This window comes from Prenolepis imparis, unplaced genomic scaffold, assembly GCF_030444845.1.
Source record: "Prenolepis imparis isolate NDT839.2.m4 unplaced genomic scaffold, iyPreImpa1.0 SCAF_10, whole genome shotgun sequence".
NCBI lineage: Eukaryota > Metazoa > Arthropoda > Insecta > Hymenoptera > Formicidae > Prenolepis > Prenolepis imparis.
Window position 1 is genome coordinate 6,929,424 of NW_028141168.1, and position 25,875 is coordinate 6,955,298.

At 33.2% G+C, this 25,875-nt stretch overlaps 1 protein-coding gene across 8 annotated transcripts in view; it reads right to left on the reverse strand.

Annotated features, from left to right (window-relative positions):
- Positions 1-1,154: 1,154 nt before the first annotated feature.
- Positions 1,155-25,875, reverse strand: part of Rsh (Rap GTPase activating protein radish) — a 145,065-nt gene continuing 120,344 nt past the window's right edge. For 3 of the 8 annotated variants that reach the window (XM_083048153.1, XM_083048152.1, XM_083048147.1), the window contains 12 exons: positions 21,907-22,009; positions 17,944-18,116; positions 15,841-16,339; positions 15,091-15,487; positions 14,724-14,958; positions 14,102-14,273; positions 13,439-13,729; positions 12,808-12,963; positions 11,309-11,466; positions 10,930-11,039; positions 9,853-10,374; positions 1,155-9,072 (listed from right to left, as the gene is read on the reverse strand). In XM_083048153.1, the coding sequence (XP_082904279.1) occupies positions 8,920-9,072; positions 9,853-10,374; positions 10,930-11,039; positions 11,309-11,466; positions 12,808-12,963; positions 13,439-13,729; positions 14,102-14,273; positions 14,724-14,958; positions 15,091-15,487; positions 15,841-16,339; positions 17,944-18,116; positions 21,907-22,009 (2,969 nt within the window). In that variant the 3' untranslated portion in view covers positions 1,155-8,919. Of the gene's footprint in view, positions 9,073-9,245; positions 9,470-9,852; positions 10,375-10,929; positions 11,040-11,308; positions 11,467-12,807; positions 12,964-13,438; positions 13,730-14,101; positions 14,274-14,723; positions 14,959-15,090; positions 15,488-15,840; positions 16,340-17,943; positions 18,117-21,906; positions 22,010-25,875 lie in introns of all 8 variants that reach the window. The other 5 variants (XM_083048154.1, XM_083048151.1, XR_014426226.1 and 2 more) reach the window with 4 other exon arrangements.

The following is a 25,875-nucleotide window of genomic DNA, read 5'->3' on the forward strand; positions in this document are numbered from 1 at the left end:
AATAATATTTACACGATATGCAAGTAATCTTATTTCAAGAACAATTTTTAGCTCTCACTATCATTATTAATTGTATTATTAAAATTGAGAATGTAAATAATTTACTAAATCCCTAATATATTATTGAATGCCGTCCGGGATTTATTTTTCATTTATGGCTTTATCACAATCCAAATATTGAATTTTTATAGCTATACAGTCGATGCTTGTGTATTATGAACTTGTAGATGAGGAGCGCCTCTTGATAAAGATGATCTCTGATCATATTTTTGTTTTTGTAACAGACAAAAGAGTTATATATAGTTACCAATATAAAATAAATTTCAGCTTCTCAATTTATCTCAATTTTTTTTGTTATATTCTACTTAATCAGAATATCTTAAACTGAATGCAATATATTACATGATTTTAATAAATTTATGAATCTTTATCGTATATGATATTTTTTAAATAAGCAAATTATTCTCTAAAAAATGCCGTTTATATAAAATCTTACAAAGATATGTGTAGTAATAAAAAAAATTAATTATAAAACTAATGTTTATTATTGTATTAATCACAAAAATTTTTGTTTTATAACTAGTACAGTCAATAAAATTAATCAAAGTTTTGCACAGATTCAATAAAAGTTTAAGTTAATTTAAATTGGATAATTGGAAAAGTAAGAGTTGATTATAAAATATCTCTTACAGTTCCTGTTAACCGAGTTAAACCAACTTGAACTTTTATAGAATCTATATGCAAAATTTTGATTAAATTTATTGATTTTATTAGTCATAAAACAAAAATTTTTCTAATTAATACAATAGTAAACAATAGTTTTATGCGTCAATTTTTTTTCATTACTACGTTTTCTTCAATTAAATGATTACTGCTTGAAAATTTAATCTCAATTATCATTCACGAATAATAAAAGATACAAAAGTTTACAAAGAATTAGAAAGTTTTTTTGCGTTATCGATTTCTTCATGATTATAATTATGCGTGGTATACGATAAAAAAATTTTATAAGACAGAAAAATTTGTTTTTTGCTCTTTTTACAAAATGCAACAATGCAAATAAAAAGAAGAAAAATGGAGTTCTTATTTTACACGTATATACTTAGATTTAATTATATACTAATTTGAGATAGGATCTATGTATAAGGAAGCTATTCTAGCACAATACATTTTTATTGCCTATATTACATAATAGATCAGTCACGTTATCGTCTTTAAAAAATAGTTTGCTCGTATGAATATAAATTACAATTTCACTTTCACACACACATACACAGATTCGCGACAGACTTTGTTTTCGGTGAGCGAGAAGATAAAAGAAAACACTCTTTAGACACGACTTTAAATACAGCATCTTTTATGTGTATATGTATATATATATATATATATATATATATATATATATATATATATATGTATATAGATATATAGATATATTTTTTTATATTCAACAGTAACATCACAGTAGCTTCATATACAATAAATCTTTGTTCATAATTTCATCCGTCTTTTTTTGTATTCGTTACCACGCAAGCGTGACACGGCGAGTTCCTAAAAAGATTCATCACGTGAATACGAGACAAGCGAGAAGGAAGAAACTCGTGTGCACGCATTTTTTATAATTCTCAGGTCACAATTAATCTCATACCGATATGATCGCATGAAATTGGAAACGCTTTTTGATATCGTAAATTCATTGATATATATCTCGTTCCTCATACACACTATTACTAATCTGAATTCACGTACACAACAATATGAATATGATATATCTTCAGGATATATACATATAATAAATTATATATTATATAATAATAAATTATTATCAAAATATTTATCATTCGTATAATGTGCGCACCTCACGATTTATCGCGAAGCAAACTGAAACATGTAGACGACAATTCTCATTAATAGTCGAATAAAAATTTAACAAAACGAGATAACATTTGGCTAATGATAAATTGATAAAAGATTGCTCACTTTCATATTGAAAGAAATGTACGAAATGCAGAAAATTGAGAGCCACAAACTTTCACTTATATTAACATGTCATATTATAAAAACAATTTAAATGTTATCCACAAACAAGCTTTTGTTTTTTTTTTCAAAAGTATTTAAGAATGTGAGATTTTCTTCTCTATTACTCTTCATTATTTATCGCTAAAATATCCTTGAAAAAACAGAGTCTTCTCCGAAATATTATTACATAAGAGAGGGTGAAAATAAAAATTTATAATTTACCTAAGATTATAAACGATTCAAAATATAAATTGATAAATCTAGAAAAAAGTATAGTCGCGACTTCTCGCCGCTGCGTTTGTTTCTCGCGTGCAATGAGTGGACAATACCTTTTTCTCCCTTAACAATAACGACAACAACAACAACGAGACGATGAAAATTCAATGGCAGCGATATAATGTCGAGGAGTACAGCGAGTATTTAACAAGATAAGAATGGACGACACGTACACGATATCGCACAACAACGCATTTATAGACTATCATATCATACGGATAACCAGACGCATACCAGAGAATTTAAGAAGCGCTTAAAATTACGCACAACCCTCGTATATATCGCACGGAACGCAGCTCGCGATCGAGATTATCCTTAATTAGGTGCACATCGAGCCTCGGGCAATGCAATAGCATATTTATTTCTGCATATCATCACTATAAATTTCGAAGAATGCGCGATATAATCTCTCTACAATCACTCGATTAACGTATTCAACGAATTATTACAATATATACAATATATATAAATAACTTAACAATTTGGAACACAATTACTTATAATAATCTTAACTAAAAATTTTAATTTTAATGAAAATTGTAATTGGGAGAATGGTTACTAAAATATCTTGTTATTATAGAATATAACAGAACATTATACAATTAAAATTTTTAATATCTTTCGGAAAAATGTTCGTGGCGTGGAAAATGGTACGCATATATATATGCGTAATACATTTTTTCAGCTTATATTCTCGACATAAATAAAAATTATTAGTGTTTGCGTATTATCAGTGAGCATATATGTATATATATAAATAATTTAAAAAGTTTGCATTTTTTATATGGATAATAAATTAAAAAAGCTTACGCCACATAATTTATTAATCAAAATAAGCACCTTTCAATATTTACCTTAACAATACATTTTTTAACGAGATACAAATTTATTAAAAGAGCTCAAATACGCAGAAAAAGAGTGCTTATCAAGTCAGTATATTGATTGACCAAAATTAATATATGATGCGTTATGATGTGAATTAAAATCTAAATTGCCAATTATTATAATATAAAAAATTTATAGGGGCTCCCTCTAAATTGAAAAGCGCACGAACATTTTAACTTTATTTATGTTCTGTCATATTTTAACAACGATAATACATAAGCAAAATCAAGCGTGAAGGCTGTATTAACTGAATCGTTCCACATTCAAAAGGTTAATAAGCTTTTAATTTTAATTGTTCATGATAATATAATAGTAATAGATTATTTTAATAAAAGTTTTAAATGAAAATTCGAACGTTATTCTGCTCAAATCCATGACAAAAAGAAACTGCTCTCATTAACGCAGTCAAGTTTCTCTTTCGTCGGACTCATCATGTCTCAATGTACGCCTAAAATTACTCTTACACTACTTACTCGCCGGAATCCGCTCACGTGGCGCACAAAGTATCTCCCTTACACAGTTTTATATATAACTCTCGTCGCATAAATATCCTTTCTCTCTCCCTTTCACCCTCTCGTCCAGCTTAACGTTACGTGTGCACACGTATGCCATATGTGCGCGTGTGTTTATATTTTTTATAATATATATGTATATACGTATATATATATGTATGTCTTTTTATCTTGCCTTCTATTCTTCCCCCTTTGCGAAATAACTTTTTTTTTTACATATTTACGTGAATGCATGTACAGTTGTGTGAACAATAGGCGGCAATAGCTGGACAGAATGGCGTTCGATGACATTTTTTTCGATTTTCTTTTTTTGAGGTGTTCTCGTGTCGATACGATGTATCTCTCCCTTTTTCTTTTCTTTTGATCGAGCAACGCCTGGACTGTCTCATCGAGTAAAAAAAGTGTCGTTTTGTACATTAGTATATTCGTGTCGCAGCGCGAGAGGAGGAAGAGTTATACACGACAGGCGTGAGTTTGTACTGATTCATGGTATTTTTTTGGGGGGGAAAACTCGAACGCAGGTTCTAATTTTTTCACATCTTGAGGAGATTATTGATATCGATATAATTTCGATGAGAGAGAGAGAGAGAGAAAGAGGGAGGAGGAGGGAGAATTCAATTTTCAATATTTTCTATAAATACATAAAACTGTATACTTTACATGAAATTATTTTTGCATGTCTATAAAATCTAAATCTCAGCTGTCATCGAAATTATATATCGATTTTTTACGACGTTTTAGATACTCGTAGATGGATAACTTTTTTATGCATAAATATAAGTTATATATATTTATTATAGTAGCTAAATGTTCGCGCAGTTGTGTAATGTGTTCATTCATGTTGATTTGATATTCGTGTTTGATTAAACCTTTGAGTTAACATTATACGCAATTACTGACTTTGACTATTATACAACTACGGAAATTTCATCAGCAACCTTTGAGTGAACCTGCGTCGAGTTTCATTCCGATAGATATAACGCGCGATGAATAATGAGCTTACGACGTCTCTACTTAAACTGAGAGAGAATCGTCGTAGATACAATGATCAATCGAATACACTTCGATCACACACTAAACATCTACGATTACATACTGACGAAGTAGAATTTCGAGTTTCGCTCACTTCACAATTTTTTTTTATTGTATTTATCGTTCGTTTTCTCTCTTTCGTAAAATCATACATACCTTCTAACATAAATCAATAGAAAGAAAATCCATTATTTCCGTACATATAATAATAAAAAAAAAAATAATAATAAAAAGATTACGTATCTATCAAAATTGAACTTTTGTGAAGATTTACATTATTAAAAATTAATAATTTAATTTCAATAATAATTATTTAAAAAATTAATTATTAATTAACTACTAATAAATTAAAAATAATAATTATAGTTATATTCGCGATGTACGCATCATATTATTTTGTCATATTGTAAATAAAATATTAGAAAGAACTTCCCTGCTACGCAGTGATAATGATTGATATGAAATGTTAATAACACAAATCACACTCTATATATCATTATAATCGGCTTTCAAACGACGAATATTTCGAAATTCTACTTTCGTCCAGTCGCTTGCCTGAACAATAAGACACTTAACAGTTTAGCAACCTCCGCAATTGACGGGAGGAGACCGATTTTAACCCTCAACTTCCATGATTATATTTTGGATAAAATCATTATATACTACGGTGAGATCAATTTTGGTTCCAATAACTTAATCGAAATATAATTTTTGATTGTTATTGATATCGTCTACATTCAGTCCTGTACTATATTTACGACAGAATGTAAACCATTAAACACATTTTGCAATAATAACTGAATAATATTAGGATATCAGTATTACCAGAAAATATTAAAATATTAGTAATACTTATGAATAATCTTAAATGATTTCTGATAATGTGTCGGGGGGATTGCAAATAATTTTCTCTTATATAAAATCCAGAAATTTGAATAGTCATAAATACCTAGTCACATATAAATGTGAAATGCATTACTTTTCATACATCAAAGTCCATTATTTCCGTACGTATAATAATGAATAAAATAATGAATAAAACGAGAAGATAATGTACCTCTATCGCGCAAAACTTATTTTCGTGAAGATTTACATTATTAATAATTAATAATTTAATCTAAAAAAATAATTACTAATAAAATTAATTATTTTTAAGTAACAGTTATTCTTAATTAAATTAGTAATTAATTAATTAAGAATAACTACCATACAGAGTTATATTCGCGATGTACATTCTATTATTCTGCCATATTGTAAAATATTACAAACACAACATACGAAGTCTGCACTGGAAACAGATTTGAGCTTACCGTAGTGGTTGAGGATTAATGTGTGGCCTTTTACCTTTACGCACGTTACATCGTAATATTACTTGTTACGTATATATAATAACACAATATACAGCGGGGGATCGGCGCTCGAAAACATTACGTCGTAATTGCGGGCGACCAATCGAGATCATGTAAAAATATGTATTTCCTTCCCTGGAATTCCTTCCGGAAAAGAAGCTTTGAAAAGGATCCTCCAGAGAGAAAGAGAGCGACAAGTACGCGCAATTCTCGAGATCCGCGTGTCAAAATCGCGCGTAATTTCTTTCCTCCTCATTCTTTCACCTATCTTTTGATATATGTATGCAGTCGTTACTGAAACGTTACCGGAACCGGGCTGGTCGAGATCTCAGTTTGACATTTCGTGAAAATTCGTCGAACGTGTCACGTTGACCACAAATTCGAGCGAGAAAACTCCCTTCTTTTTTTTGAAAATCCGTTCTCGCCCGGTAGAAAAAAAAACATCGATATGTCTCGTCTCTTTGTAAAACGGGAAGATCGGGTAGTTCACGATCGCGTAATAAAAAATTTCGCGGCTATAGTCGAGGCGAGTGTCTTCCGAGACGGAAGATATCTTGCTAAATGAAGAAGAGGTCCCCGCGCGCGCTAAATCGCGCGAAAAATTCTTTCTTCAGCCTGCCCCCTGTGGATTTTAGAATCTCTGCCTTAGAGTATTTGAAGATATAAAATCTACGATATAGAAAACAGAACAGATCTCGAATATATATATATTTTTTTTGTTTTTTCCCCACATTCAACATCGATTTGCTTGTCGTTTTTTTTTATCGTTACTATATTATTTCTCATTATTACTGTTATCGTTATTATGTTTATCATTATTGTTGTTACTCATTTAGGGTCGATTGTTCCAACTTCTTGGTAAGTTTTACCCGACAGGTAGCATATTTTCGTCTCTTTTCAGATAAGTTCTAAAAAAGAGACGAAGATATGCTACCTGTCGGATAAAACTTACCAAGAAGTTGGAACAACCGGCCCTTAGTGTTTTATTCTTACCGATAAATATATACACATATATACATATATATAAATATATATATATATGTATATATATGTATATAATATATATATATTATATATATTTTTTTATATAATATTTCTTTAAGCTTACGTAATATAGTAAATCTCTTTTACGTGTTATATCAGTAGCGCTTTCTTTTATGATACAGATTGTCATGTGTCGGCAATTTATTAAGTGCCGCCGATACGATGCGCACAAATGCACTCAATCGAGAATCCATCTAATCGATGACAGTTCAAATAAATTTCTCTTTCGACCGTTAACATTGCATTTAAAACTCGAAACGACGTTATGATTTATTCGCTGCTTTCATTCATTCTTTTTTTTTTATTTTATTGATGCAAAAAAATAGATAATGCCACACGACGAATATCACTAGTTTTATCAGATTTATTTTCTTCGTCGTCCATTTGCAGTATCGGAATCTATATATATATATGTATATAACACATTTTATATACATATGTATACATATATATGTATATAAAATGCGAATTTTCTTTAATTATAATTACTTTTGACTAACTGACTCCAGATTTCATTAAATCTGCGCCTCACTTGCAATCAATCTGCTTTATATTTATCTTTATTGAACGCGCATTAGAATTATATTAATATTTAGCAAATTCCACATCTCTAGGAGATTGATGACGCCTATTCGTGAAACTTTAATATGAAACGTCGATCACATCGTAATTGTATGTTTTATTTCATTTCCCAGCTCGATTCATCAATACTAGACATTTCTTGCCCTGCAAGACTTTGGAAGAGCATTTTATACTATCGAAAATAACAATACTTCGACATCGCGAGTCGCAACATTTTTATATAAATATTGAATTAAAATTATATAATATAACACATATGTTTTCTCTGAAAGATCATCGAAGAAATAAGTAGTGAGATGCATAATTTCTAATAATTCTAATATATTATCATAGTTAGAATAATAGAGTTTCATTAACACTTTCACGTGATATTTATTCCAGAATATGGAAGTAAAATTGAACTAATCCGAATATTACGAAATGTATATCGTGGAAGCATCGTTATAAAACAATTTTTTTTAGATTTCAGAATTTGGAAGCAAAGTTTACGAAGATTCTTAATGCGCAATATAAAATTTTGCATTATTCGAAAATAATTTGCACAAGAACCGCTACGCGTTGAACATTTTTATTTATTTATTTTTTTTTACCATCGTAGGCCAACATTTCACAAGTCCGATCGTGATATTTGTCCGATGAGTGAAAAGTCTCTCTCTTTCGAGCAGGAAACTTTTAAATTTTTCAGACAAATTTTTTTTCACTGAAGTTTTTCAGAGACTCCCCCATCTCTTCATCAATCAAATCGTACCTTCATCAATATCAGCCTAATATCTCCCTCACGGATGATTTTACCTTGATGTCGCAGACAAAATAAACAGCTTGAAACACCAGACGCGATTGAATTATCGCGCAAGTATCGAATAAAGTTTCGCGCGAGTTTGAGCCGAGACTGTCTAAACTCATTGTTCGCTGAGTGGTTCGGCAACGACCTTTATATGGTTTCGGAGCAATCTATCATAACACTTGTCAGGCCCCGCAGTGTAATTATCGACTCCTATGTATCAAATTTCGTGGTCGCGGCCGGATGCTCTAATTACAGATCACTGCTCACGCAAAATGATGACGGTTACTCCCGCATAATATCCGATGACACGACATGGGCGCGGCGAAACGTTAACGAAATAAGACTTTTCCCTTTTGGAAAATTTGTCGATCAATCATCGAAATATATTTTCAGGTACACATTATGCTTACGGCGGTTTTCGCGTTTTCGTTGATGTTCATAGTCCGCAATCGAAGCTCTCTTGATTCTGCAGTTTCTTCTGGTATGCCTCCAAATAACTGTTGACGTTTCTGTACATCCCTGTACTCGCTTGGTTCATGAGGGTCTCGAGGATACGTTCGTTTTTTATGACTTTCGACGGCAAAACGATCTGAAAAACGAAAAAAATTACTCTTTTCGCGCTTTTTTAAGATAATATTTAATATTATATATAATATACATATTTATACATAAATTCCCAAATTAATATTAATATCAGTCACTAGTCAATAAACAGCGGAGCTGTTTAAATAAATCTAATTAAATGTGTAAGTAAATTCATACCTCTATATCAATCGTTGATTTATAAGATTGTGTTGATCGTGATAATTTCTATGTATATAATATAAATTACAGTGTAACAACTTGATAAGGACCACAACCACATGGTCGAAACGTCGTGATTTGAATAAAATTTCTTATGGCTAGTTTGGTCGATTGATTTCACAACTCCGATATTTATACATATTATTATATAATACACAGAGAATTTTCTCTTAGAATTTACCCTGAAAATTATGGTAATCGTTGGATAATATGGTATAGAAAGAATTTTATGAGAATTTCTCTGATTAATATATATATTTATTAATAAAAATAATAATATCTATTACAATAAAATATAAATAAAATATGTTTGATTAATTTCACTATGAAGTTTAGAGAAGTTAAGAGAAAATTCTCTCAGTGTATAATATTACAATATTACATAATAATATTATATACAATATTATCTAATAATATTTTACATTAGCGATTTTAATCGCACATACTATTTCGATATCACTTTCATCTAATCATTTAGTTAACTTAGATACATTTCTTTGTTATTTTGTAATATTATTTATATTTTTATCCGAAATTTTTTTGTATCTATTCTTTTAATACATACCCTGATTAATTCGTGGGGTGTTATCTTATATAAGTTGAGGTCTCTGCTGAGTCTCTCCATGATACACTTGAACTCCACCTTGGCGTCGACCTTGGCCGATTTAGTTTTGATTCTATGCTTCGCCCAATTCAACATTGCCTCGAATTTTTTAATCTCCATCACTTCGAGGTTACGGCACATAATCATTTGTACCATCGACTCGCTTAGAGTAAGGAAGTCCGGGTTCTGAAAGAGCTGATAAGCCCTCGTCTCGACGAACAGGAGGATCATATTGACCAATTCCGAGGCGGATGTGTATCGCCAGTAGTAATTTTCGAGAGAGCATAACATCACGCAGACGATCTCGATCCTGAGGAACTGCTTGGCGTGATGGAAGCACGCTTGAAGCAATTCCGGTAGATCGTAATGCTCCGCGGCGCATATCAGACCCGGTATGTTGCTACATGTCAGCGGACAGGATCCGGTATGCAAGTAATCCAGTAGAATTCGGAAAGTCTCCGGATCGAACTCGATGATATCAAACTGAAAAAATATATTTTTTTATCGGAGATCGGAGATTAAAATTATATGGCAGCAATATTGTGGCTCATCTCGAGAGAAAATATTTATTTAATCTATATTTATTACACGAATACCGATTTTTATTATTAATCAGAATTATTAGAAATTACATGCATTTCACTACTCATTTTTTTTTTCTATGATCTTCCAGAAAACATATACAACATGTTGTACAATTTTAATTCGATAAAATATTTATGATTTAAATAAATTAATTTAATAAACTTAATAAAACTGTCGCGATATCGAAGAATTATTATTTTTGATAATATAAAATGCTATTGCTACTTAAAATAAATGTATAGATGCAAATTATCGAGAATAAAAACATTTATAATCTTACGTAATGTAAAATATTATAATTGTTTACTCAATTGATATATTGATTGACGTACTGTTCTGGAAATTGCAATTTTGTGCAATATAACACGGGCTTTCTGGAAAACCATTCTTACTTTTTTCTAAGACATTTTTTTCTAAGACTATTTTTTTTGAGAAGACACGCGTCCCACTCACCTCGGTCTGCGCTAATTTCGCTCTATCTACTTTCTGCGCGTCGGCGCAAACGCTGAGTCTTGGTACTGCCAGCGAGTGGGCTGCTTTGTCCTTATCTTTCACTTCTTTATCTGTAAGAGATATTTCTTTTATTTTAAAAATTTATCTACCTACTCCATCGCAAAGAGTGAAGACTTATTGTACACATAAATCTCTCTCTCTCTCTCTCATCACGTTAAAAGAGATTCATTCCTACATACTACAATACATCTACGTATGAATTGGCTGTATCTACGCTTATTTAATTATGCAAAATGTTTGAACGTAAGATTAAAAAAATACATGATATATGAGATACTGAGATAACTGTCGGTTTTCTCTTAAAAACTGTGACACGTACTACTGCAATCTTGCGAACTGGCCCATCGCTTTCGATCCTCGCTCTGGAGAGTGTGCCCACTACCGTGCTTTCTAATACTCCTTCCCCATCCCGCTGTGATCGTACCCAATCGTGAGAAGGCCCGTTTCACCATCGGTGACGAAGGGACACTTTTGGGCCTAAACACATCAGAACCAGTATCTCACAGAAACCGCGGAGCGGCACCTCAAGGTATGGAGGTGGAATTTATCGGGCGTTTCGCGCGGAAACGGGAATCGGTTCAAGGTGAATGGGAGAGGGTTAATAAGTTAATATAATTGGAAGGGGCAGATATATAAAATTTTATGAAACAAAAACGACACAACGACGAAAGCTTACTCTCGGAATTAACAATTTGTACCTGTCAACGTGCGGAGAATCGAAACAATTTGTGCGCATTATCGAATCCATAACAGCGATACGAGCTTCTTATCAAATTATTGATATGTTAATATACATATATAGTGTTGATTACAGTTATATTGCATGAAATTTAGAATACAGAAAACGAAAAACGACAGCAATAAAATTATTGACAATAATATCGCAATTAAATTAAACGGAAGGAAGCATATTTGATGATTTTAATATTATTATAACGGATGGAAATAAAAACATGTGAAAGATTATAAAAGATAGATTATATATAAAAAAATAATACGTCTTAGAATAATATCAGCGAGCAAAACGGCATACTTTATTCGTAGAATTTCTCTATTTGTAATATAATTGCCGTTCTTTTTTAGCGATCGAAGCGAAACGAATTTGCCATAAGTCACATCATTCGACAGAGTATTGCAGGTGCCTCTCAGAGAAGAGCATGCCACATAAAATTCAATACACGATACATGGTTCCATTAAATTTATAATTCTTGCATTATATATATATGTATATATATATATATATATATATATATATATATATATATACACGGTAAATAAGGTAGATATTATATATAAATAAAAAAAGAAATAGTTATACACGAGATAATCATGCGGTGCCGTGAGGATAGGAGACATGGATGTGCCGTGAAAAGATACATATATTTACGATTTGATAATATATAAATATAAAAAAGAAACATTCGAGACACTGAAAATCGCAGGCATTTATCTCACCCGTCAAACCAATTTATTCTCATTAGAGATATCCAATTAATATCTCGCCAATTAAGATGTCGCATAATCCAGGTTCTCGTGCTCAATCTTCGATCGAGCATTCTAAGGAATCCGTATATTCAACGTCCTGAGCGAATGCTCTCTCAAGTCGCCAATCAGTTTTGCAATCATGTATATTTTGCGGATTCGCTTATCGCATTATTATTTTCAATTTGTTTTTAACTCAATTTGTTTTTAACAAATTTTATTTGCGAAGCTTACCAGTTTTCGTAATAACGACACAATTCAAACTGGATTTATGAGACTAACAGAGATAAATATCTCGGAATAACAATGATAATGTCTTCATTGTTGACACGTACCTTGGACTCTCCATATCGGGAACTTGAAGGAAGTTCGAACTTTTCGGCTTCTGCGGGCTGAGTAACGTCGGTGCTGGTCTCGCCAGCAACTCGGCAACCGGAACTTGCGGGCTTCCGAAACCCGCTTGAATTCCGTATAACATTTCTTGAAACACTCTGCATAGGATATAAATATTTGCGAATAAATTTCCACACGCATTACAATGTTAAACCTGAATAATAACTCATTTTTTAGCTTAGCAAATAAATCTTTTATATTATTAATCAGCCGGTCTTTTAATACGGTTTTATTTATTCGAATTATTTATATTTGAATGTCTATTGACTATTTCAAATTTATTTTATCTATAAAACGCTGAATTTATTATAAAAAATATTTCTTTATTTTATTTTGAAATTAATAATCAACAAATTATTGAGAAACATCTTTGTGCATTAAGTATAAATAATCGAGAGAAAGAGAGAGCATAGCCAATTTAAATGTATGCATATTAATTACATTTCCGTATACTTTAATTTAAATGAGACACATTTTACACATTTTATATGTTTCATTAAACAACTGAAGAAATGCCATGCTCTTTCTAATATTGGGGGAAAAAAACCAATAAATTTTTGACGATTTTGTTACCTGCTTCTTACTGCTAGAATCGCTCTGACGCCGATAAATCTAACTTTTTGCTTTTGTTGTCCTGGCACGAGGAAGGACACGTCAAACAGACTAGCGTTTAGCGTCACGTTCGCTGAATTATTGAGAAACACCCGGGTAAAGTCCTTTGCGAGTTGATCGTAATCCTCAAACTGATCTCGCACCGAATCCAACAACGGCGAAGACGGTCTCATGTGTCCAATCGGTCGCCAAGAACCTCGCCTAAGAATTAATTTAGTCCTACTAATCGAGCGCGAGTAAGTGATTGGAAAGCTTTAAAATAAAGCAATAAAGCAATAAATTAACGAATTTATAGAGAGTAAATATGAGAGTAAAATTAAAATTTATTTGATTCAATTAAAATATTAAAGAGACAGTTGATAGTTGTAAATTATAAAGTATTATAACGAAAGAATGTGTCGTAAAGATATGTATAAAATATATAATATATAAATATATTATAAAATATATATAATATATATAAAATATATATAATATATAAAAATATATATATATATTATATATAAAATATAAAACGTATTAATTTTAAATAAGATCGTGTCATATATTTCAGATTACTGTTATACTTGGTTTATTCACACGAATTTTTGTGTATTTTATTACGGCTACGTTATATTATCTCACCTGTACGGTTTCGGAATCTGTCCGGTTTCCGCGTGATTAGCGAGATTCGCCACGATATCCTCCAACATTTGGCTTCTCGTTCGCTCTTGCATTCTCGCGAATTTCGGCGCGGAATAACTCGCTCTTTCACCATTTACGATTTTCGTTAACATCCACTCTCGAAACATTGGACCTGTTGCGCCCGGAATTCGATAGATAAGCCCAACATAGGAGAAATTCTAAGCTATATAATACTAAAGTAACCAGCCAATATAATTTTATCATTTACATTGCTATATTAGTTTCCATATCTGACAATTAAAAACATGTGTGTGTGTGGAGAAATTCACAATATCACATTAATGTCAAATTTACTGTACTTTGTTGCATATGGATTTATAATGAAAATTACATCATATTAAGCAAATTATATAATTAAATTACCATTTGATATTCACGATGTCGATGATTAAATTGTTAAATAAAATATCTGCTAATTTATAAAGAGAATTCTGCAGTGCAATAACTTTTTATAAATTTTATATATTAAAATCCTCGAGGAGAATATATAAAATTAACTTCCTTTAATTTCATGCGCTCTCTCAATTATTTAGCTTTTCAGTAAAAATATAATTTCCGGCACCTTTTTCGAAGACGCTTTGCTCCCATAGATACGGTTTGTAGGCCCCGACTTCGTCTCTTGTAACCACGGACACTTCGTATCTCGTGATTTTCCGTTTTATTCGTGGACTCACTCGCACCAAGATAAATGTGTGCAAAAAGTGCGACTTGATGCAAGCTGGGCTGAAGCTCGTGTTGTCGGCTTCCAAAAATACGACACACACTATATCGTTGCCAATGTGTCTTTTTCTCTGGAGCTGCGCGTACAAGAAGAAAGGACTTTTGATTAAATTTCTGACATATTTTTTCGCGTAAAATTGTTCCAAAATTGTCGAACGAAAAATTTAATAAAAAAGAAAGCTTTGGCAACACGGGAATTGGCGACTCACTTTTTGAGGATCGTGTTTCTCGTAAGGCAATAAGGTGGACACGTGGAACATTATCTCGATACCCCTCCAATTGGTGTAGACAGAATATAGGCCCGTCAAATCGTGTACGGTATCGAGACCGCCTTTGTACTTGTCGAAACCCTTCAGCCTGATTTTGTCCCCGAGAATCTGCAGGAATTCCTCGAAGAGCGGCGAATTATCGTTGTTATCGAGTATCTCCTCCTCGCTGTACTGACCTTCCTGAACATATATCACTCCCACCTTCAACTCAGACTTGATGAAAACTTGATCGAGCTTGAGAAGTTCTTCAGGCGTATCTGGCAACTGTCCCAAGATCAGTGGCGGATTGATGTTTACCTCCTTGCCGAGGCTACGTACCACTTCTTCTCGATTGTATCTGTAAAAAGATTGTGTTTCGTGTTTCGCGTGCTCTCGCAAAAAGAATATTAATTTTGTAACACGCGTTTGATTAATAATAACTTTGACATTTTGAATGTTGAATATTTTCGATTGTCGGAATAAATTTCTCGTACAGTACAATCAACAGCATGTTTTATTAGTCACATCGATCCGAAAAGTACATTTAAACTTAAAAAATTTAATTTTTTTAAATTAAAAAAAATGTTTTTAATTAAATTTAAATTTGTTAAAAAATCTTCTAGTCTTTACGTTGTATGCGCGTTACGAGTAATTTAATTATCTCAACGGAGAATCATAATCGCATGAATAAAAAGTGAAACCGGAAATTACCGATCGGCAAAGACGCAGCTGGCGGGAATAAGGCCGTGGACCGTGTAACTGATAGCTCTGACCAGAATTCTGAACTGATCCCGACCGTTGAGCGTTTCCTGCTTGATACTGAGTATCACCGGTCCCAGATCCTCGTCGTTCGTGAAATAATTCCAATGCTCCGAGCCGTAGAAGTATTTCTCGTACGTCTCCTGCTCGACCGAGGTGAGCTCGAAGCCCTGATTCTTCTCCCATTGTTCCTCGATGGTGGTCTTCTTCCGCGGCACATCGTCCGTATCGACCTCGTTCTCCTCGAACAGACAGAAGCTGTTGTCCTGTCGCTTCAGCATCGACGAACGCTCCTCTATCGTTTGCTCCTCCGTCTGCTCGGGATCGGTAGCCTCGCGATCGCTCTCGCTTTCGTCCCAGATCGTGTCCGAAGTGATCTGCTGCCGCGAACACTCGATCCAGTAGCCGGGCATTGGTATCAGGTTGTGCGGAAACTCTTTACAGAATTCATCTACGGGAAAATTGATCCTCAATTCTCGCGTTTATTTTTCACTCGTCCACTTACTACAGATTTCTGTAATGAGTAGGGATAAACAACGGGGAGGGCCTTTAGAATTTATAATTAGAGTGTAATGCTTTGAGAGATGAATACTTGAGATACATCTACATGATATAAGCCGTTCCTGATGGTTTATAGAAGCTCCACGAGTAGTTTTGAGCGTCCCTTTGAAAGATTAAAGATATTGGATATTAAACGAGATATCGCTAAAGAGTGTAATCACCGAGTAGTAATATCGCAGTGTAAAAATTATTACATTGTCGTTGTACGTAAATGCAATAATGCTCAACGTTTTCATCATAAAGCGCGCGCGGATGTCGATCGGGCAATTTCATTCGAAGCGAGATTAGCGTCAATTAAAGCCGCTCGACTAACATTCTTCCGGGCGGGACAAATTGGAGGGCGATAGCGTTCGATATAACGTCTTTGTTCTCCGGATGTGCCAAAAGAACCGGTCGAATTATCCCCGAAGCGAAAGGGATTTGTTTGGAAATTAGAGGAACAAAGCCGGATGAAGATAGATAGATAGACGGAGAGAAATAGAAAGACAGAGAGAGAGAGAGAGAGCAGAAGCAAATTGAGATATCCGAAGACGAGCAGTTTGGCTGAAAATCATTAAGAGAGGAATCCGATCCGACAAAATAGCGCCTCGAGGGCGAATCGATCGTGAGGTTAGATAAAGCTCGGAGGCGGAGAATCTTATTGTTAGAAGTGATTTTCCTTCCACACAACTCGCCGGACTCACATCCACTTAAGCACGTATCACCGGTAATATGTTTCTTCTTCTTCTCCATCCCTTCCCTTCCCCCTGACCCCCCTGGCTGCCATTTCGCTTTATCAATCTTCGTCTTCCTTTCTGCCGTGTTGCTCCATTTCTTGAAGCGCAGCTGTCGACGATACCGCAGTCGATTCACTGTAAGGTAGAACACCAAGCTGTTTGCAAACAGGGCTTGGTATTCGAACTTAGAGTGAGCCGCCCGCGGTGCCCTCCTCTTCTTCTCCTCCCGGGGGCTGCGAATCGACCTAATTACCAGGGTCCTTTATCCGTCCATAATAATGACCGTATAATTTATATCTCACCGGAAATCCAAGTTCTTAGTCGCGAAACGATTAGAGCTCCCTTCTCATCTCCTCCGGAAATCGCGAGATTCTTAATAATAATAATAATAATAATAATAATAATAGAAAAAAAATTCGCTTTTATATTCAACTCGACGCGCTGAAGACGAGTTGAAGAAAACGCGACGATTATCGCATTTTCTTCTTTTTATCACGTGTCTCCACGTGTCGCGAATATATAGGTCTCGCTCGACTAACAATAAGACTTAACATCCGCCGCGCGAATCACGAGAGATAACTTTCGCACGTATATAATCGTGTGTAATCCAAGGCGGGCGGAACCACCTGTAGCTTCGTCTCATGCATATGCACTCCTGTGCAAAAGTCGACGGCGGCGTCCGCTTGCATCGGCCTCGGTTCGCGAAAACATGGCGCGACGTTATAAGGGAGGGTGGAAAAAAATGAGCGACGTCGACGAAAGTATTATATGTACTTACCGGAGCACGCCTGAGGTGGCAGAGGAAAGATCAGGGTCGTCGAGGACTTTCTTCTGGCAACTGCGCAGCCTAAACTTTGTGGTTTGAAGCTGCGCAACTGCTGCATGAAGTCCGAGCACTCCATCAGCGCCACGTCGGCAAAATGTAGATCGCAAAGTATCTGGTTCTTGAACCTGAAATGCAAAACTATCCCTTAATTTCGTCGAAATAAGCGGTGCTTTAGACGACTGTTTTTTTTTTTTTTCGCCGCCAAGAGTCGTAAACAGACGTTTTTATGGAGCTGTATATATTTTTATAGCGATTGATCGAATATCAGCGAGTAACAATGATGTTTGTAAATCTGTTATCCCATGAGAATAAACTTATATGTAAGCGCAATACAAATGGATATAACAGGAAAAAAATATTAACTACTATAGCTAAATTTTATAGGTTTTATAGTCCCTATATTACACTTCTGAAATTTAATTACCATGTCTAAATTTTAGCTCGGTGGTAACTAATATTTTTAATTATAATGTAACGGGGAATTTTTCCCGTTGAACTAATAACTTGAAAATATTAGTTATAAAATTTAGGAACATCAAAATTTCACTATAGTAGCTAATATTTTTTTTTCGGGAATATTTGACAAACAAATATGATAATCGTGATACTTTTCTTGACTGCAACAATCGTTGCCTATCTTGTATAATATTTTTTTAAATTAAATTTTTAATTATTGATTGTAAGAGTTTTAGCAATTGAATTAGTATCTGCAATAAGAGTGCAATGGATGGATCACGAAAATTAATTAAGTGAATTTTGATAAGATTGCATCGGAGAATAAAAATTTTCTTCCATTTCTGACGCATTTCCTTTTGACATGATAATACTTGTAAATTTAAGCGAGTCTTATCAGAACTGAAAACAATCAAGAGATATGAAGTTTTATAGGAGTTCACTCGCTTGATAAAACGTGAATCCGTCCGTGTCTCTCGACGTTATTGGAACACGTCGACTCCCTTATCTTCTCTATCATTCGCTATTATCGCGCGGATTTACCCAATTAAAATCACGAGTTCGCCAGAAACGTGTTAATCCATATCTGAATATTAATAATTCATAATAAAAATACAACCTTGATCACTTTGCAACTTATTATATTAAAATTTTTAATATAAATTCTCTCTATTATATCTGTCTTTTCAAATTATATGTTACTTTTTTAACACTTTGTATAAAGGCACGTAAAAGGATTTACAAAGGAATGGAAATACTGACTCATCTCTCAAAAGAGTTTCTTTATCTCTCAAAAGAGAATTAATAAATATGGAAATATACAAAATTAAATTTCTCATTATACTCAACTATTCTATTATACATAATTAAATTTCTCACTTGTATACCATAAATATTTCTCGTTAATGCGATATTCCACGAGTTTTAACAGCCAATAGTAATCGAGTGCCGCGGACACAAATGTCATGGAAAATGTTATTTCCTAAGTTTTATGTGACATTTCTATTTATATTTTCTCCACGGCCCCGTTCGCATAATAACAGTACGCATTAGCGACTTGCGTAAGGGTTGTAAAACGGCCGGTAATCTCGCATAATGCTCCATTAAAATGTCCATTCCAATTCAGCCTGCGTCTGACAAGATTCCGCATGTTATATCCACGGCCTGGCTGCCGTTCGCGTCGGAATAATAAATATTTTTCAATAATCCATCTCTCTTTCTTTCGCACGTGCGCCCATTTTCTCGGAAGAATGATGTTATAACGCACTATGATGCGGCGTTTTTAACGACAAGAACTCGACGATATAACGCGCCTCGTAACCGTTCGTGGAATCGTAAATGGGTTCCTGAATCTTCGATCCGATATCATTCGTCCTTTTATCCGAGGGGGATCGCGTTAAAGTCGCCGATTCGACTCTCGTCGCACGTGACTCTCACGATTCAGCGACGTGATGGGGGATGGTTTTTTCCGATCGACTGAACGATGATCCCCCGACGTATGTGACGGGGGTGTAAATGAAAGGAAAAAAAAAAAAAGGAAACGAAAAGAAGACGCGTTCATTTAAAGATCAAGCTCCATCGACCGTATAAAATCGGGCCTTTAAATTTGCGGAAGGCGCGCGAAAGATGGCCGATCGAACGTGGTTCGCTTTTCCCTGAAATAAAATCAGATTGACTTTCCCCGCGGAGGAAACCGAGCGGAACACCGTCGCTTCGTTGAATTTTTTTCTCCCCCGCGATTCGATTAATCGACGAGATCGAATTTCGCCGGCGACGATCATTTTGCCACTCGATCGTCCGCCACCGTGTTTGTCGGACTTTATAATTTCTATGCTCGTCTCGTATATGAGAAAAAGTAGTAAAAGTCAGACGGCGACGGTGACGCATAGACGGTGAAAAAAGTACCTTTCCCTGTCACGCGATCCATTGACGATCCTTTCTCACTTCGGAGAACAAAGTGTTAAATCGTGAACGGAATCTCTGTCTGTATATAGGCTTGTTTTCTATTCCTGCACTGATGAACTGGTGCAATAGAATGAGACAAGTATATTTGGTCTCACTCTAACTTATTGTACCAGTGTGCACAGTTCAGCCAGTGCAGGAATAGAAAACAAGCCTTTTATATGGCGATACGTTTCAAAAGTACAGTTGCGCAATGATTCCTCGACTGACTGATTACGTGAATTCATCGTGTTTTACATAACGAATGCTATAATTCGAGATTTTATTTTATTTATTATATTTGCGGATTATTGCAAATCTATGTTGTAGAGCTATATATTTAAAAAATTTTTTTTTTAAAGAGAGAGATATATTTTATATATCGCGAGATGCTACATACATAAATTATTAGTGACAAATAGAGTCGTATTTTAAAATCGTATCCTATTCGAAAATTAAATTATACAAGCAATTACATTTATTTATTAGTCCATTTTACTTTGAACGTATCTCCGAGGCTGCAGAGATCGAGAGAGCAGTATTTCGCTCGCATCTATTTTATCACGCATATCTTGAGCAGTCGGCATCCAGCCTCCGAGACTGAAATATCCGAAGAATTCAGCGTCGTGGAGCCCCGTGTCACGGATCTCGTTTCATATCCGTCGGCTTAATTTTTTAAGTATAGGACGAGATGTAGGGAGTCGAGCAAAATAGCGAACAGGATCTCTAATGATGTACGATTATTTACGATCTTCTTCGGCGCGAGCAGTGATTAATTTACGAACGAAAATTATAGCGCTCGCAATAGTTAGCAATTTGTTAAAATGATACCATGAAAGTGATAAAATTATGCATTTTATTGTATAATTATAATTTTTTTAAATAAATAATAGTAATTTTAGATGTAAAATATAAAGAATATCTCCATTCACTCTCTGTATATTCATTTTTTTTTGTTGGTAAATGTAAATTTTATTGTGTGAAATTAAACTGAAAATAAGAAATAATAAATCAATGAACGAATAATAAATGATAGTCTAAATGATGAAGACGCGAAATTGATAACTCGGTATTTTTTCGGCAATTTCTAGAATAGGTTGATTAATTTTTTTATGCACATTACGGATCGATATCATGAGATTTTATATAATTTAAACAGAATAAATAACAGTACATCGAAGATATTTTCAAGATTTGAAAAAAAATTATCTCAAGATTTTTGAGAGAAATTAGTTTAAAGTAATTTAATTTACACAGCATATTTTTTGAAACGGAGTTGCATTAATGGACAAAATTATTACATAGTCACGTTGAAAGTCTCGGTGAAATAAAAGTGCAATAAGATAGATATGGCAATGAAAGATGAAGGAACGTGTTCTTCCGTGCTACTGAGATTAGGACAATACTGATTAAGCATAATGTCGTTTTACGATCTGTCGCCGGAAGCGTAAAACGTGCACAGAGAGAGAGAGAGAGAGAGAGAGATAGAGAGCACGATTTTTAGCATGATTTTAGACTCACCGTCTTGCCCGCTTTTGATTGGGTCCCGTGAGATTCAGGCCGCAACTGTTACATTTTAGGCACTCCTCGTGGTAATGGTTGTTGTCGTACAACGGCGATGGTTCTTGAAACAATAAACACAGAGGTAGACTTTAAGTTCAATGTCTATAAAATGTACTGTAGATGTGTACGACAAATATTTGTACCGCAAAATGAGAAAAAGTCTGAAAATATTTAGAAAATTTTCAGAAAAATGTATTATTTTTATTATTCACGTTATTTAGTTAATAATAAGTATAATAAAATAATTAATAAAATTATATAAAATTATATTAGTTTTATAATAAATAATAATTCATTTATAAAATTAATAAAATAATATTCAAGATATTTTTCACGAGATTATGGACTTCTACATTCAATAAAAAATGCCGAAGTTCACGTTTATATTACGTCTTGCGAAGTAGAAAGTATTGCGAAACATTTATATATTATAAATACATTATTTGAGCAATAATTAAACAAGTTTCCCTATATATGCAGTTTAAACAGACTTTTTCTTTATTTTCTGCATTCTTCGCGTTCTAATATTTCCTTTTCTCTCGTCATCGCCATTAAAACCGTCGAGAAAACTTGTCCATCATTCCGTTTTATTTGCATTATTTTTCTATCTTCTTATTCTCCTTGCACCTCCTCCTTTTCTCTCTCTCTTTCAATCCGGGTCCTTACTTAACTACCCTTCTGCGAGGTTGTGTTGAGCCTGAGTCGGGGTGTGGCCGTCGCTCTCTCGTGATACCGCACCATGCTACACACCGACACACCGTAAGAAGGCCATAAAGAGTTCCAGCGCGTGCCGGGCATGGAATTTTGATATCGAGAGGAAAGCGGATGTCGCGTCGCGGCGCCGCATCGGCAAGGTTTCGTCAGGAAGCTGACCGATATTCGTGACCGCCGCGATATGTAATTGCACAGATACATGCACGCACGTATACGCAAGTCAATTAGGGGGTTTGTGTAATTTAGGGACATTTCGACATGTTAACATAAAAAAAATGTCTCACAAACATTTAGACACTAGAGATACTTTGTCTCTATTTTATATATGTATACAATACACGATGAGGGGAGATTATGTATAATAAAATATAAAAGCACAGTCGCATGATGTTATATAAAGATTCATGAGAAATTAAGAGAGAGAGGGAGAGTGCTTTTTTCTTATTATACTTCTTATTAAAAGAGAGAAATCTGGAGATTCTCGGGGAAAAACTCGGATATTTTTTGTGCTGAGATAAATATAAATTCTGATGAAACTCTTGAAATATATATAAAACAACATTATTATTATATGAATAAATGAAGCTATTTATACATATTTTTCGCATATAAAGGCCAATTCTTTTCCGTGCATAAAAATTGTCATTTATATTCAGAATCACTTTTGACATTTTGCACATTGCATTGCAATTACACTCAATTTTGTTTATCTACATTATTATAAAAATGTTTAATAAAGGTTAGCAGCATTTTTGATATTCCAGCTTTCACAGTGTTACTAAATTATGAAAACGTCGAGATCTCGTACATGTCATAAAATGTCCCTAAACTGCTTTATATATATGTGCCCTAGGATATATCGTGATTCCAGAAAATTAGTATTGTTTCAAGTTAGAAATATTTAATATAAATGTGGCTTCTCTATTCTCATTCTTTCTTTCTCCATCTCTTTTAATCCTAAACTTGGCAAAACTAAAAACGTGAGCTTGAGATTATATTATAAGAAAAGAAAAATGTTATACAGAAATAAAATTCAGTGAAATGTATGATAAAAAAATTCAAGAATATGATTTATGTCTGTTTTAATGTAAATTTTTAATTTTTCTAAATATTATTTTTTAAGTAACAAAAAACACTTGCTATAAAAAATTAAAAAGAAAATAAACAAACAAACATTAACTTATAGAAGTGAAGCTTTGGGAATTATATATTATAGTTTTTAAAGAATCTATGAAGGAATCTCGACAAATCTCCGAATTATTCACGATCTCTTTTATTTCAACTTACGACTGTATAAGAGAATGTATTTTTCAGAATCGTTTTATGAATCAAGATTATTTCAAAAGCTATTTTAGATCGGAAACCCTCTATAGATATTATTCTAATACCCTTTCGATGTGCTAACCGCACATGAAGCATAGATATTCCGATTCATTGTTTAACTTGGGTTGTTAGAAAGTTATATATAATATATAATATATAACGTGGTTATTATATATTTTAATGATGACGATGTGTATCTTAAGAATATATATATATATATACACTCCTCGCGCTAATTGAAATTTGATGATCTAAGATCATAATGGGTATCTTGTACACACAAGATATTTGTCTTAAATTAAATGAGAAACTGCGTGAGAATCAAGTTTGACGAAAGTTTAATTAAAACAATATTTTACATTATTAAATATGATAATCTAATATATCCTATAATATTTCTATAAACATAACATATTATATGTAGATAATCTAAATGTAAAAGTTTACTGTTTTTACACAAACATTCTCTTTCTCTTTTATATTATTATTTTATAGTTAAATAAAATATGGCAATAAAAATGCTATGTTTGTTTATATCTTTGTTACATGTGCATATATCTTAATTAAAATCTTAATAAATCTACATAATTGTGTTGTATATAATTTATAATTTAATGTTTTATTTTTATTTTTTTTTACATCCAAGTATCCAAGATTAGATACATAAAAAATTGCATCAAATACGTTTTGAACGGTATACGTTTAATATATAAAATCAATTTTGCTATACGATGTTACTTCGAATGTGCTCGCAACGAGAATACATTACAATATTTATACATTAATATTTATGCGCTGTTGAGGAAAGTTTAAAAGACACCGATGAATCTGAAATATAAAGTAGCTACGTCGCAACAATCTCGTTTTCAAGTTTTCGCGGATCGTAATATATTTCGTGCAAAATATTCGGATGACGAACGAAATTATTCGCGGCATAACTGTAGCACATGATATGACAAGATTACGCTAGATGGTATATTACTTTACACACACAACCAAACGGTATTATTCTTTCTACATTCGATTTACGCCACCATCTGATATACTTTATACACGAGGTCTTATATAGGTATGCTTTAAATTCTTCCCTCCCTCTTTCTGCGCTATATTTTAGGAATCAAAATAAATCTTATGCTTTGCATATTTTTTTTATTATCAATGAAAAATTTATAGAACGATTTTATATTGATTGTTACATAGTCCACATAGAATTATTAACACACGTCAATTTCTTGATAGTGTTCGAATAACACTAAAAATACTAAAATACTAAAATATTAAAAAATCTTAAAAATACTAAAAATTCTTAATAGTGTTCCAATAATACTGAAAAATATGATACAAAAATCTTAGCGATTGTAAAAAATTAGATTGAAAGAGATAAAGCAGCGGAGTAAACTTTTACAAAACACGGAGCAAAACTATCCGCGTTGTAAACTCGGATCGGTGAGGTAAAATTGCGTAAGACCGCAAAGATAATTGCGAGAAACGTTGATTAATTCGTAGCTTTTTTAACACGTCGCGATATATTTTCTAACGTGAAATGTTGTGCATGTACATATATATATATTCTTCAGATTTCGCTTTTTATCTCGAAATGCGATGCAGTTCTCGCCTAAAATATGCAACAGCTAAATCGAATGTTAACAGATGCAATTCACGGGATTCGAGATAAAACGAGTGTGTTTAATCGTGATCTTGAGCAAAGATTCGTAAAGTAAAGGAGAGACAGCCAAGAGTTTACCTACATAAGTCGCGATCTTTTTAAGGTTCTCGCCTTCAACGATTACACTATTCAAGAGAGTTCTTATTTATACATTCATTGCAGGATAAAATATATCAGCGCATCAGAAAATGTCAAGTAACGCGTAATGAACATATTGGAAAGAG